Below are 14,745 nucleotides of genomic sequence, written 5' to 3'. Positions count from 1 at the left end.
ATCTGAGGAGCAGAAGAATCTGCGTTTCGAGCAAGATCCCCTTCCTGAAGTTGAATCTTTTGTCAAGAGGAAGAAGAGTTATGTTCGGATGAGACATGAAGGCTCCGTTAGGGCGCTTGAGAGTTACAAGCTAGCCAGCAAACACCTAAAGAGAGAACTAAGAAGAGCCAGAAGGAGACCTAAGAAGTCGTTGGCAGATAGGATCAAGGAAAACCCTAAAGCCTACTATAGGTATATCAGGAATAAAAGTACGAATAGAGTAAGATTAAGACCAAACAAGGACATTAGTAGGAAGTTGTGTGTGGAGTCCAAGGAGATAGGAGAAGCACTAAATGAATATATTTTGTCGGTATTCTCACAGGAAAAAGTAAATGTTGTTGAGGAGAATACTTAGAAACATGCTACTAGACGAGACGGGATTGAGGTTCACAAGGAGGAGGGGTTAGCAATTCTGGAAAGTGAGAAAATAATTAAGTCCCCTGGGCAGGATAGGTTTTATCCTAGGATTCTCCAGGAAGCCAATGAGGCAATTGTAGAGCCTTTGGCTTTGATTCTTATATCGTTCTTGTCCACAGGAATAGCGCCAGAAGACTGGAGGACAGCAAACGTTGTCTCCATGTTCAAGAAGGGGAGTAGAGACAACCCTGGAAATTATAGACCTATGAGCCTTACTCAGTTGAGGTTAAAGTGTTGGAAAAGGTTACAAGAGATAGGATTTATAATCATCTCGAAAGGAATAAGTTGATTAGGAATAGTCAACACAGCTTTGTGAAGGGTAGGTCATGCCTCACAAACCTTATTGAATTCTTTGAGAAGATGACCAATCAGGTGGATGAGGGTAAAGTGGTTAATGTGATGTATATGGATTTCAGGAAGGCATTTGATAAGGTTCCCCAATGTACACTATTGCAGAAAATACTGAAGCATGGGATTGAGGGTGATTGAGCGTTTTGGATCAGAAATTGGCTAGCTGAAAGAAGACAGAGGGTGGTAGTTGATGGGAAGTGTTCATCCTGGAATTCAGTTAGTAGTGGTATACTGCAGGGATCTGTTCTGGGTCCACTGCTGTTTGTCATTTTAATAAACAACCTGGATGAGAGCAGAGAAGGATGGGTTAGTAAATTTGTGGACGACACCAAGGTCGGTAGAGTTGTGGACAGTGTTGAAGGATGTTGCAGGTTACAAAGGGACATAGATAACCTGCAGAGCTGGGCTGAGAGGTGAGAAATGGAGTTCAATGCAGAAAAGTGTGAAGTGATTCATTTTGGAAGGAGCAACAGGAATTAAGAGTGCTGGGCTAATGGTAAGATTCTTGGCAATGGACGGGTAGAGACATCTGTGTCCACGTACACCTGAAAGTTGCCACCCAGGTTGATCGGGTTGTTAAGAAAGCAAACGGTGTGTTAGCTTTTAGTGGCAAAGGGATTGAGTTTCGGAGCCATGAGGTCATGCTGCAGCTGTACAAAACTCTGGTGCAGCCACACTTGCAGTAGTGTGTACAGTTCTGATCACCACATAATAAGAAGGATGTGGAAGCTTTGGAAAGGGTTCAGAGGTGATTTACTAGGATGTTGCTTTGTATGGAGGGAAGGACTTATGAGAAAAGGTTGATGGTCTTGAGGCTGTTCTTGCTGGAGAGAAGAAGATTGAGAGGGGACTTAATTGAGACATAAGATAATCAAAGGATTAGATAGAGTGGACAGTGAGAGCCTTTTTCCTCAGATGGAGCTGTCATCGAGGGGTCATAGCTTTAAATTGATGGTTGATAGATATAGGAAAGACATCAGAGGTAGTTCCTTTACTTAGATTAGTAGGGGCGGGGAATGCACTGCCTATAACTGTAGTAGTCTCACTAACTTTAAGGACATTTAAATTGTCTTGGATAAATATATGGGTGAAATTGGAATAGTGTAGGCTTTAGGTTGGTTCCACAAGTCGGCACAACATCAAGGGCCGAAGGGCCAGTACTGCGCTGTAATGTTCTATGACAAAAGCAATCATTCTCACCTCTGAAATTCAGCTCTTTTGTCCATGTGTAAACTAAGACTCAACAAGGTGCCAGGCTGTAATTTATTATAAATAGAAGTTCAATTAACAGAATTTAAACAAAACAGGAGGATTGTGAATTTGGCTTTTAAATCATGAACAGGAGCAGGGTATGGGCAAAAAGCAGAGACTTTATATTGAAAATTCTTTGCACTGTATTTTCCTTTATGCAACATTCATGTTAATCAGTTTACTAGCTGTACTATCAAGAAAAACCTGTGTTACATCGTGCAATCAATTGCTTAAAATCTCTCAACTTCCAAACTTATTTTTCTCAAACGGCACCCAACAAGGATTATGTTGTTTTAGAATACTATTTTCACTTAAAATCAAGATAAATGATGACCAACATGAGCAAGCAAATATTCATATTACAATGGTAGAGCAATCTAGCTGTTTGGATTATACCTGCTTTGCCGAGTGCATACCTGGTTAACTGCATCCAACACATAAATACTGGTCTTATTCCAGCTTAGAACCCATCCATCGTGTAGAAAGCACTTCAACAGCCCAAAGTTTCTCTCAGCTGGTTTAGTAGCAGCTTTATTTGCAGGTGAGAAACTCGCTCGAGGTAACAGTTCAAATGGTTTCACTCCACAAGTAAATACACTTTTTAAAAGTAATGTTGACTGAACAACCCCTTGGACATCCGATTTCCACAGCCGAAGTCCAGGTCTTGAAGCATATAAATTCACATTTGTTTGTTTACAGAGTCCTGGTAGGAAACAGGCTCCAAATCTGCCAGCACTAGAAACATAAGAGATTAAAGTTATTTCAGTTCATTTATTTTATAGTTGCATGACTAATGATCATCTATTAAATTAAAATTTCCCATTTGAAATTTTATATTTTTCTTAAATGGTGTTAACTTTCAAATCTGCAATTTCAAAAGTAAGGAATGTAGCTTTCTACATCAATAACTGAAGATCAGAAATTGTATTGTTCTTTGTAGAATCATAGAGATGTACAGCATGGAAACAGACCCTTCAGTCCAACCTGTCCATGCCGACTAGATATCCCAACCCAATCTAGTCCCACCAGCCAGCATACTCAGCTAGAGTGGAATAAATGCAGAGCTTCACTGCTGAACAGAAATATATAACGGAGATAAAAATGCATTCTGCATTAACGAGAGCAGGATCTCTGACTGACAATGAGCAGATGTTGGAAAATTTGACAAAGGGAATAGAGAAGGATATAAGCTTGTAGAAAGAGAAAGAAGTGAGAGGCCCAAAGGCAGAAATGAAGGTGAGGGATGAAAATGTCTTGCACATAAAGATGAGGGAGAAAGCTTGGAGAAAACCACAAAATCAAAAGTTGTGATCTCTATTCTGAGAGATCTACGGAGAGAGGAACATGTTTGAAACATTTGTGACACAATTGCAATACTTTCAGAGTATTTTCTATTAGATTTTGAATTGGACTTGCAAGCCTTGCACCAAAGTCTGCAATAAAAAATATTACCCCAAGAGTGTCTGAAAAGAGCTCTGAAAGTGATGTACTCAGAGAGTCATTGAGTCATGGATTTGTTTTATTATTATTGTCACATGTACTGAGATATAGTGAAAAGTATTGTTTTGAGAGTTAACCAGACAAATCATAACTTATAGAAGTATATCAGAGTAATAGAAAGAATGCAGAATATAGTATTACAGCTACAGAGAAGGTGCTGAGAAAGATCAACTCTAATGTATAAGAGGTCTATTAATTTGCCTGATAACAGCAGGGAAGAAGATTTTCTTAAATCAGTTGGGATGAGTTTTTAAATATTTGTATGTTCTGCCCGACAAAAGTAGGAGGAAGAGAGTATAACTGGGGTGGAAGGGGTCTTTGATTATGGCAGTTGCTTTTCCAAGGCAGAAAGTGCAGATTGGGGCAATGGAAGGAAGGCTGGTTTTTGTGATGGATTAGGTTGCATTGAGTGGTTCATTACAACTGAATGACTTGCCTGGCAACCATTTCAGAGGGCAATTAAAAGGCACCCACATTATTGTGGGTCTGGACTCAGTGCATCAAGACATTAAAGGTAACTGGTGAACCATCTGGGTTTTTACGATGATCGATAGTGGCTTTATGATCTTCATTAGACTTTTAATATCAGATTGCTTTGAGCTCAAATTCCACCATCTGCCATGGTGAGTTTCAAACCTAGTTCCCAGAACATTACCTAGGTCGCCCAAATACTAATCCAACAACAATGCCATTGCCTCCCAACTTCCCCTTATTTCTTTTAGTGTTACTGCTGAGAGTCTTGAGGAAGTATGTGGACAAGGAAGGAATTAAAAAGAAAGAGGAATGCTCTAGAAGTGGAGTTGAGGGAGGTTGTGGAAATGAGGCCATTTTCCTCCGTGAGACTGAGAAAGAATGACAGTTACTGAGCAGGACAATGCAGTGGTCACAATTAAGGGACTGTCTTCTCAAATGAGGCAGAAATGCAATTCTTTGGAGACGTTAAACATTGTAAGCAAGTCTTAAGATTTACTCACATTCTGCAATGATTTGCAACAGCAGAGCAGCATTTCACCTGGATTTATTTAGCAAATGCTTTTTTGTACAGAGACCAGATCATAAAATTAAAATTATCTGGAGATATCATCTAAACCTTGCTGGCGGAAAAAGAAACCATATCAATAATTTGAGGCAGGCTCAATTAAGAGTCTGGAGACAATCTTTCTCTGATTGTTCTTTTATAAATGGCAGTGGAGGGGGGGGGGGGGTTCCTATACACTACAGATGACTGGCTTAGTTTTTTTTACACTTCTAAAAAATGTATTTCCCTTTGTGCCATATCCTCAATTCTCCAGAAGGGAGGGACATACCAATGAGAAAGATTAACGATAGTCCCAGCTGCAATCAACACACCACAGGAATCTAGGATAAAATGGGCAAAATAGAATAACAGTAGGCTATTCGGCCCTTTGAGATAGTTTTTGCCATTCAACATGATTATGGCTGGTCATCCAACTCAGTACCCTTTTCCCGATTTCTCCCCATCCCCTTTGATCCTTTAAGCTACAACAGCTAAATGTAACTGCTTCTTGACAGCTTTCAATACTTTGGCCTCGATAAAAACTTTCTTGATTACAATACTACACAAAATAACTTAGCCACTGACCTCGTAGGTTGCCACATCTTTTATATTTGGGAAGTAGCAGTTGAATGACACTGACTGGATTGCTCTATAGAGAGCCAGCAGGGACCCGATGGGCCAAATGGTCTCTATGTCATAACAATTATGACTTGCAATTTAAATATGATCACAACCGTGGAAACATTAAGAAGCCCAAGTCAATAATGTTATGATTTTGATTACTTATAAGCTACATGAATTTTACTTGATGCACTATATTATGTTTGGGGCTTATTTAAAATTTAGAACTCACCTTTTCCTTGGCTGGGTTCCAACCTGTTTGATAATGTTCTGCTCAGTATATATAAGAACAGAATGCAAGTAAGTTGAAACCAACAGTACTTTTTGAGTGTAGTCTAACTGTACTATAGGAGATGACTCTTCCAATATTACTCTGGGATTACAGACACCCTGTAACATGATAAAGAAGTTAAATAAATATACTTGTTACAAATCACATTGATTTGAACATTCAAATTAACATATTTAGATTTTTTACAGTCATGTTATTGGTTTGTTGATACTGAAGAAATCAGAGAGATTTATTAAATCATTATCCATCAAGGTCAACAGATACTTATAAAATAATGAAATTTCTCTTTAGATGGGAGCAGTTCATTTGGTCCTTCAAACCTGCTCTACCATTCCATGAGATTACAGCTGATCTGCTGGAGTAATGGTTTAGGAAATTTCTCAAACTTTCATCAGTAGAATTACTCTTTGCCAACTTAATAAATGCTAAATACAAGAAAACCTCTTGTATTAACCAACTGTCATGCTCACCACTTCCCTACCTCCAATCGCTGGACATGGGGCAGGGAGGCAAGATAGAGGAAGCAGGAGGGTGTCAGCACTAAGCTAAAAAGACAGTTCCAATATAATGTCAACCAAGCTATGTGAAGCTACATCATCCACAATGCAAAACAAAAATCTGAACGCGTAAATGCATATAGCAAGCACATAATATCCGTGAGGTTAAAACAGAAAATCTTCAAACTGGACAATTTAAAATTCAATTTTCATGACTCCAGATGGGGTCTGACCAAGGCTCTGTACACTACAGCACTTGCTCATGTTTGTATTCTAGTCCTCTGAAGATATAGGCTAAAATTACATTGATTCCTGAAGAAGGGCTCATGCCCGAAACGTCGATTCTCCTGCTCCTTGGATGCTGCCTGACCCGCTGCACTTTTCCAGCGACACATTTTCAGCTCTGATCTCCAGCATCTGCAGTCCTCACTTTCTCCTAAAATTACACTGGCCTTAACTGCATTTTGTACTTGTACATTAGCTTTTAGTCATGTTAAAAATGGTACCAAAATATTTTGTCAAACCACAGTTCTTACACTGTATGAGTAAAAACATTGACTGATCCCAGTTCTAAAGTAGATGAATACACATTCCCCCCATGAAACTAATTAATCTACCATAATCTTGCCCTCTCCATGCCCTTGTAATCAGTTGATCTGGTCAACCTTCCCTAACTTTTACACAACTGTCATCATAAATTTCTATTCATTCCTTTAATTTGTTAATATAAATGAATAAAAATGAAGCTCTTCAAGGTGAATAATATCCCACTTAGTCATATCCCTCAAGACCCTTTTCATAATGCCAAATAACCATGGCTGGAAATTCTGCAAATTGGGTGAGGACTGTCCATTTTTTGTGTTCAATTCTTGCCACTAAACATTTTAATGATCAATTTATCACAATCTGATGAAATGAAATACTAGTACTATTAATAATTTTCTTCCATTAAAGTAATATTGCCAACACATTTCAAACAAAACAAACAAAAAAAGTCAAAAAGGTAGTCTACCTGCAAAACTGTGGTTTCTTAAATCATTGCATTGGCCATACATTTACAAATCTACAATCCTATCAGATAGTCTAGCTGTTCACAATATATCAATTTATGAATTACTACCTGGTCCAAGTCCACAGCAGCATACACTACTTTGCCTTGATCATCCCCAGAGAACAGCTTCATTCCATTTGTGCTCCAAGCTAGTGCCGTAATATTACTTTTGTGAATACCCACATCAAATCGACGCAACTGTGAAACAAGCAACACATTGAAAAGTCAAGAAAAAAAGGGAGTCTACATTATAGAAAAATGTTAGCTTTATCAGTAGCCAAATATGACTACTCTGCTACATTAATGCTTTACAAAATTGTAGAAAATGAATTTGGAAGCTGCAAGACATTATACAGACAGCTTTTCTTAGAGCTCTTATGCAACTGACAAATAAAAATACTGTAATATTTCTAGATCATGGATGAAGTAAAAATATTTTAAATAATTTACAGTGCATTTTTATTATTTAAGCATATAATTAGACACTGTGAATTCAACTTAATACTCATTGTCAACTGAAGAAATTCTGAAGGAGAGATATATTTGACTCAGGGATAGTAAATGTTTTATCTCCACAGATGCTGGTAGATCAGCTGGGTACTCTTGCAGTTTCTCTTTTTAGTTAATCATATTAGTGATGCAGGTAGGAGCAACTGCAGCAGATTGCCTAGGTAGCTACTGAAACTGACAAAATACCTTGTATTAGCTTTGCGGAAAAAGAAGAAAATCTGCTGGGGCTATTACACTGAAGATCAAAATACTGCTCAATGTGTAAAAGCTAAATCAGACCTCCAAAACTCTAATTTACCTGCTTGTTTCTTCCAGGTAATGGGGAAACGAGCTGGAAAACTACCACTCTTCCTGAAGATGTTCCAACAGCAACAAGGTCATCAAAACAAGCCAGCAGTTTCACCACTCTAATAGTATCAGTTTTACCCTTAATAAGAAAGAAAACTCTTTTAGTAAACAACTATATCACAAGTTTAATGAAACATACACAAAGTATTTAATTTCATTTACTTTGAAGATATACTTCAGTACATTTTATTACTTTCTTAAAACATGTCAGCATCTCAGAAGGATGAATCTAATTTATCACTGATATTCTCAATCCTTTGCACTAATGGGAAAATATGAGAGCTAACAAAACCAATATTTTTCCCATTTATCTTCTGGTTCACATGACAACAGCAACAGGTTAATGTTCAAACATACCTCCAGATTATATTTTGTCATCTTGTTCAGCCGTCTGCAGTAGAGATAAAGCATACCAATATCACTGCCCACTGCAATGTAGTCATTATTGGCATCAAGGGCTGTGAGATGTACGAGAACATTTCTAAACCCCTTTTGTACTTTTGCTGGGATAGCATTAAGCAGGTAAGATAATGGACTGAACTCCTTAAACGTTGTGAAGTGCACATCCAATGCCATGGCATCAATAAGGCACTGATAATAAGGAAAAACAAATGAAAGAAAAATATAATTAGAAAAACTTATTAGAAACCTTTCAGACAAACTACACACAAAATGCAATCCATGAATATCAGACAGTCAAAGTTCAGACCAACATTAGTGTTCACTGGTCAGTTATCTCAGACAAATAGCAAATCCTAGCGAGTTTTGAGGAGATTTGTAGCTCAGGTTGAGGTTCTAGATGTTGGTTTGCTCGCTGAGCTGGAAGGTTCGCTTTCAGAAGATTTTGTCACCATAATAGGTAACATCTTCAGAGAGCCTCCGGATGAAGCTCTGGTGGTGTAGCTCACGTTCTATTTATATGTTCGGGTTTCCTTGGGTTGGTGGTGTCATTTCCTGTGGTGATATCATTTCCTGTTCTTTTTCTCAGGGAGTGGTAAATGGAATCCAACTCAATGTGTTTGTTGATAGCGTTCTGGTTGGAATGCCATGCTTCTGGGAATTTTCCTGCATGTCTCTGTTTGGCTTGTCCTAGGATGGATGTTTCAAGTTTTTTCAAGTTCAAGTTCCAAGTTCATTAGCTGCTGTTTTAGTGTACTCAGACCCCTTGGCATATGGTAGCCCACAAACCCACCAACACAGTAAAAGCAGCAGCTAATGAACTTGAAAGACCCTATACAGACAACAAGCAAAACCAATGTCATTTACAAAATACCTTGCAAGAACTGTAACAGACACTACATTGGATAAACAGGCAGAAAACTAGCCACCAGGATACATGAACATTCAACTAGCCACAAAAAGACATGACCCACTCTCACTAGTATCCTTACATAGGGATGAGGAAAGACACCACTTCGAGGGATATGGGCCGGGTGCTGGCAGGTGGGACTAGATTGGGTTGGGATATCTGGTCGGCATGGACATGTTAGACCGAAGAGTCTGTTTCCATGCTGACTCTATGACTGGGACAACACATCCATCCTAGGACAAGCCAAATAGAGACATGCATGAGAATTCCCAGAAGCATGGCATTTCAACCGGAACTCTATCAATAAACACATTGACTTGGATCCCATTTACCACTCCCTGAGGAAAAAAACAGGAAATGACATCACCAACCCAAGGGAACCCAAACACATAAATAGAAAGCAGGCTACACCACAAGAGCTTCATCCAGAGGCTCACTGAAGAAGACGTTACCTAGTATGGTGACAAAACGTCTGAAAACAAACCTTCCAGCTCAGCAAGCAAACCTACATCCAAAATATCAAGTTCAAAATCATGACAAAAATGTCAAAAGTATTTAACTGTTAATGATAGGTTACCTTCACTTGAATTAACTGCTCTAAGCAGTTACCTTACTATGGACCATTTGGGATTTGCACTTAAATGTCAATAGTGGGATCAATACTGTGCAAATGATTTACTGACTCTATCATGTTTGATTATTGATAATGCAATTGGCTGATTGTAATAATAGATAGTAGCTGCAGCTATAATGTGACAAAGTGAAACCTAACATGCCAATCAGAAAATAAAGGTTAATAACAGGCATATCAAACAGCTACATGTAACAGACAAAACATAAACTGAATTATTAATTTAATAAAAGCAGCTTTCTCAACAGGCATGCTAATATCAAAGAAAACGGCGTGGGTTAAACAGCTCTAGTAAAACATGTTCAGAAAAGGTTATAGAGTGGACAAACCAGAGGTGCAGCATATAAAAACTTAACAGCATTGTTGCTTTTAAAAATATTTAATCTTGAAGTGCCTACTCCTAAAACACGCTGTTGACAGGATTGATTCTCACCATCTCTTAGAAGAGAGCAAACCAGAGCCAGAATTAAGATAATTTCACCATAATCTGATTCAGTTTAAAGCAGCAACATTGCACAAACTAAAGCAAGGTTTTAATATTGAAAATGCAAGTTAAAGTCTAACTTCCACTATCACCTGATGAAGGAGCGACGCTCTGAAAGCTAGTGTGATTCCAATTAAACCTGTTGGACTATAACCTGGTGTTGTGGATTTTTAACTTTGTACACCCCAGTCCAACACCGGCATCTCCAAATCATGCCACGATTCTGATAGCCTAACACAGGAATAACCTAGAGAGAGCTCAATTTGCTCCCATAGCTGAACAGTAAGCTGCTATGTCCCTTTTATTACCTAATTCATGTGCTGGAATTCCAATTGCTATGCAATCCATCCTTTCTATGTCACAGAACATTTGTTTTATTTTTCCATAGGAACTGGGCATTGTTGTTCACTGCTAACTGTTCTCAGGATGGTAGTGAACTTGTTTTCTTGAACTGCTGCAGTCAAAGTGGTGAAGGTACACCTATGGTGCTGTTAGGAAATGAGTTCCACATTTTTGACCCATTGATAGTGAAGGAACAGCAATATAGATCCAAGTCAGGATGGGAGCTTCTAGGGTGTTGGTATTCCCATGTGTTAGCTGGCCTTGTGCTTCCAGGTGGTAGAATACATGAGTTTAAATGGTGCTGAGAAAGGACTCTTGGCAAGATGCAACACTGCATCTCATACATGTTGTGACTGTAGCACAGTACACTGCTGCTACTGTGCCTCAAATGGTGAAGGCAGTGAATGCTAATGTTAAGCTGGTGGATGGAATGATGATCAAGTGGGCTTTTTGGTCTAGGCCAGCGTCGACCTTCCTGAATGTTGTTGGTGCTGCACTCATCCAGACAAGTAGATATCAAACTCTACATTCTAGATATTGGATTGGCTTTGAAAGATCAGGAGGTGAATTGCACACTCGACCCTCAGAGTTCCCAGCCTTGGCTTGTTCTTGTAACCATTGTAGTTATATATTTCCCCCAATGGGTGACTGCGTTTAGGTAATGAACACAATAATGCAGATCACAAAGTCTCAGGTTTGGTACTTCCAACCTAAAGAGGTCATTCTCACCTTTCTGTGTTAAATTCCATCTGTCAACACTAGAATGACCCATTTATTCTTACAGTCCATTTACTGCAGTTAGCCAATCCTTAATCCATGCCAGTATCTATGCTATTGCTTGAAGTTGCTAACTAGTCTTGTGTGGAGGACTTCATCAGAAGCCTTCTGAAAATCCAAATATACAACATTCATCGATTCCCCTTTATCAATTTTGTTTGTAACATCCTCAAAAAATCTCAGCTTGTCAAGCATGATTTCCCATTCACAAATCCATGTTGACTATGCTTAATCAGATAATTTTTATCCAAACATCTATTATCCAATCCTTTATAATATAGTATTTTCCTAACTATTGATGCAAGACTAGCAGGTTTGTTGTTCTGTTTTCTCTCTCACTCCCTTCTTAAGTAGTGGGTGATATTCTGCCAGAAACATTCCAGAATCAATTGAATTTATCTCCACAACCTTGTGGGATGTAGAATATCAGGTCCAGAGAACTTATCAACTTTCAGCCCTATTCATTTTTCCAGTACAACTTAATTACTAATACTAATTTTGTTCAACTCCTGATTCTCCTTGTTTTTCCAATGCTGAAAGCTTATTGTATCTTTATTAGTGAAAGAGACATAAAGTAATTATTTAGCTTCTCTGCCATTATAAATTCACCTGTCTCAGCCTGTAAGACTAAATTTGCCTCAGACAAACTTTTCCTTTCTACAAACCTGAAGAAACCTTTACAATCCACTTATGATATTTTTGCTAGATTGCATTCATATTCTATTCCCTTTTTCCTTAGGAGTCCTCCTTTGCTGTACTCTTAAAAACCTCCCAACTTTGCATTTACTACTATTTGTGACAAGTTTATAAATCTTTTAATCATACACAATCCTTAATTTCCTTTATCAGCCATGGTTGAGTTTTTGCACTTTGAAGGAATGTAAGGCATGTAATATTTCTTTAAAAACTATCCATTATGTATTTACAGTTACATATTTTAATGTACTTCCCCAACCCATTTCAGAGTTGAAAAATGTCATGCTGTAAAAACACAGCAGGCCAGGCAGCTTCTGAGGAGCAGGAGAATTGACGTTTCGGGCAAAAGCCATTTCAGCCAATTTGTACTTCATGCCTTCATAACTTTTCCTTATTCAAACTTTACACCGTTGCTTCAGATTGAAGTACCTCACTTTTAAACATAAATGTACAATTTTATCATACTGGGTCTTGCCGCTTATCAGCCCAAGCCTGGATATTGTCCAGGTCTTGCTGCATTTTGACATGGATAGCTTCGGCGTCTGAGAAGTCGCAAATAGTGCTGAACATCAGTGTTGGTGAACATCTCAACTTTTAATCTTACGGAGGGAAAGGTCATTGATAAAGCAGCTGAAGATGTTTGGGACTAGGACATTATCCTGAGGAACTCCTGCTCAGGTATCCTGGAACTGAGGTGATTAACCTCCAACAACCACAGCCATCCTCCTTTGTTCAGGTATGACTCTAACTCCTGATTCAAATTGATTTCAGTTCTGCAAGAGCTCCTCAATGTCACATTCGGTCAGATACGGCCTTGTTGTCAAGGGTAGTCACTCTTGCCTCATGCCTGGAATTTAGTTATTTTATTCATGTTTGAACCAAGATTGTAATGAGGTTAGGAGAGGAGTGAGCCTGACAGACCCCAAACAAGGCATCGCTAAGCAAGTTATTGCTGAGCAGGTACTGCTTGCAAGAATTGATGATAACTTCGATCACTTTACTAATGATTGAGAGTAGACTGATGGGGCAGTAATTGGCAATGTTGAATTTGTCCTGCTTTTGTGTACAGAACATATCTGGTCAATTTTTCACATTGTTGGGTAGATGCCAGTGTTGTAGCTGTACTGGAACAGTTTGGCAGGTCAGCCAGCATCCGAGGTGCACTCTTTTTGTATCCCTGGTTCTGGACTTCCCTGCCATCATGGACATTCTTCCTGTGTCTACCCTATGTAGTCTAGTTAGAATTTTGTGTTTCTAAGACCCCCATGATTCATCTCAACCCCATCAAAGCTGTGCTTTCCAGCACCACACTCTCGACTCTGATCTCCAGCATCTGCAGTCCTCACTTTCTCCTGGAACAGTTTAGTACTGTTGCTGGAATGATGTCAGGGCCTAAGCCTTTACAGTACCCAGTCCCTCCAGCTGTTGTGAGTGAATATCAAATGGAGTGAATTGATTTGGATGAAGATTGGCATCTGTGATGTTGGGGACCTCTGGAAGAGGATGAAATGAATAAATAACTCAGCAATTCTGGCTGAAGACTGTTGCAAATACGTAAGCCTTATGTTTTGCACTAATGTGTTGGGCTCCCCCATCATTGAACGTGGGAACGTCTGTGGAGTCTCCTCCTCCAACGAGTTGTCTAACTGCATAGGGTCATTCACAACTGGATGTGGCAGGACTGCCGAGCCCAGATCTAATCTGTCGGCTATGGGATCACTTCACTCTGTCTATCACCTGCTGCTTATGTTGTCTGGCGAACCAAGTTGACATCTACTTTTTAGGAATCCTCCTGTACTCTTCATTAAACCAGGGTTGATTCCCCATCGTTGGTTATGAGAGCCTGGAATATGCCAGGCCATGAGGTTAAAAATGTAATTAGCTTTCAGGATATTGCATAGTTATGTGCGTGCTGGGGAAAATAAATGTCTAATTTACTTTAATTTAACAGATGTCTTCCAATATTGTTTAAATACTGGAGGACGGATAGAAATGATTTTACATCTTTTACACAAAACATTCAGCTACCATCTGGAATACAACGACTGGACAATCGTTTTTAATATTTTAAACCTAATCTATCTGCAGATTCTTGTCAACACATCAGCTGATCACTACTACCACAGCCAGAGAAACTCCTGTCCTCACCCGGGCCTGCAACAATGCTTCACCATTACCCCCACGATCGCTTAAAGCCAGGTCAATGCCATACACACATACATCTATCAGACCTACTCCCCACCATCACCATCACTATCACTTACCACGCTCCGAGTTAGATCCTCCGAGCCTCACACACTCTCAGTCTGACCCGGCCACCATGTTGCTCCCGACACCAATCCCACCCCCTCCCCCGACTCCCCCTCCAGCTTCAGACCCGAGCGTCCGCGCTACCAATCAGAGAGAAGAGACCACTCCACCAATCAGAGCGGAGATTCCATCATGACGATACCTGAGCAGCGTGGACCAATCAAAACCATTCCACCAATCAAAACATCGTGTCCGCTCCTCCAATCACAGTGGTGGGACGTCTCCACCAATCAGGACACCCTGTCCGCGCCGCAATCCGAATGGAATGTCCGCCCCATCATGACGTGTTGGTACCGCTCCA

General features: G+C 39.5%; 1 protein-coding gene across 1 annotated transcript in view; it reads right to left on the bottom strand.

Annotated features, from left to right (window-relative positions):
* The window catches only part of tecpr2 (tectonin beta-propeller repeat containing 2), a 112,112-nt gene extending 97,623 nt beyond the window's left edge, over positions 1-14,489 (bottom strand). Inside the window, exons 1-6 of the mRNA XM_072568541.1 lie at positions 14,399-14,489; positions 8,253-8,486; positions 7,846-7,974; positions 7,107-7,235; positions 5,430-5,587; positions 2,475-2,793 (exon numbers count right to left, since the gene is read on the bottom strand). Coding sequence (XP_072424642.1) covers positions 2,475-2,793; positions 5,430-5,587; positions 7,107-7,235; positions 7,846-7,974; positions 8,253-8,471 — 954 coding nt within the window. The 5' untranslated portion in view covers positions 8,472-8,486; positions 14,399-14,489. The remainder of the gene's footprint in view (positions 1-2,474; positions 2,794-5,429; positions 5,588-7,106; positions 7,236-7,845; positions 7,975-8,252; positions 8,487-14,398) is intronic.
* Positions 14,490-14,745: the final 256 nt, after the last annotated feature.

Source organism: Chiloscyllium punctatum, chromosome 4 (assembly GCF_047496795.1).
Source record: "Chiloscyllium punctatum isolate Juve2018m chromosome 4, sChiPun1.3, whole genome shotgun sequence".
In the NCBI taxonomy this organism is placed as follows: Eukaryota; Metazoa; Chordata; class Chondrichthyes; order Orectolobiformes; family Hemiscylliidae; genus Chiloscyllium; species Chiloscyllium punctatum.
Note: the sequence above shows the minus strand (reverse complement) of the source record. Positions and strands in the feature narration are given on the sequence as shown.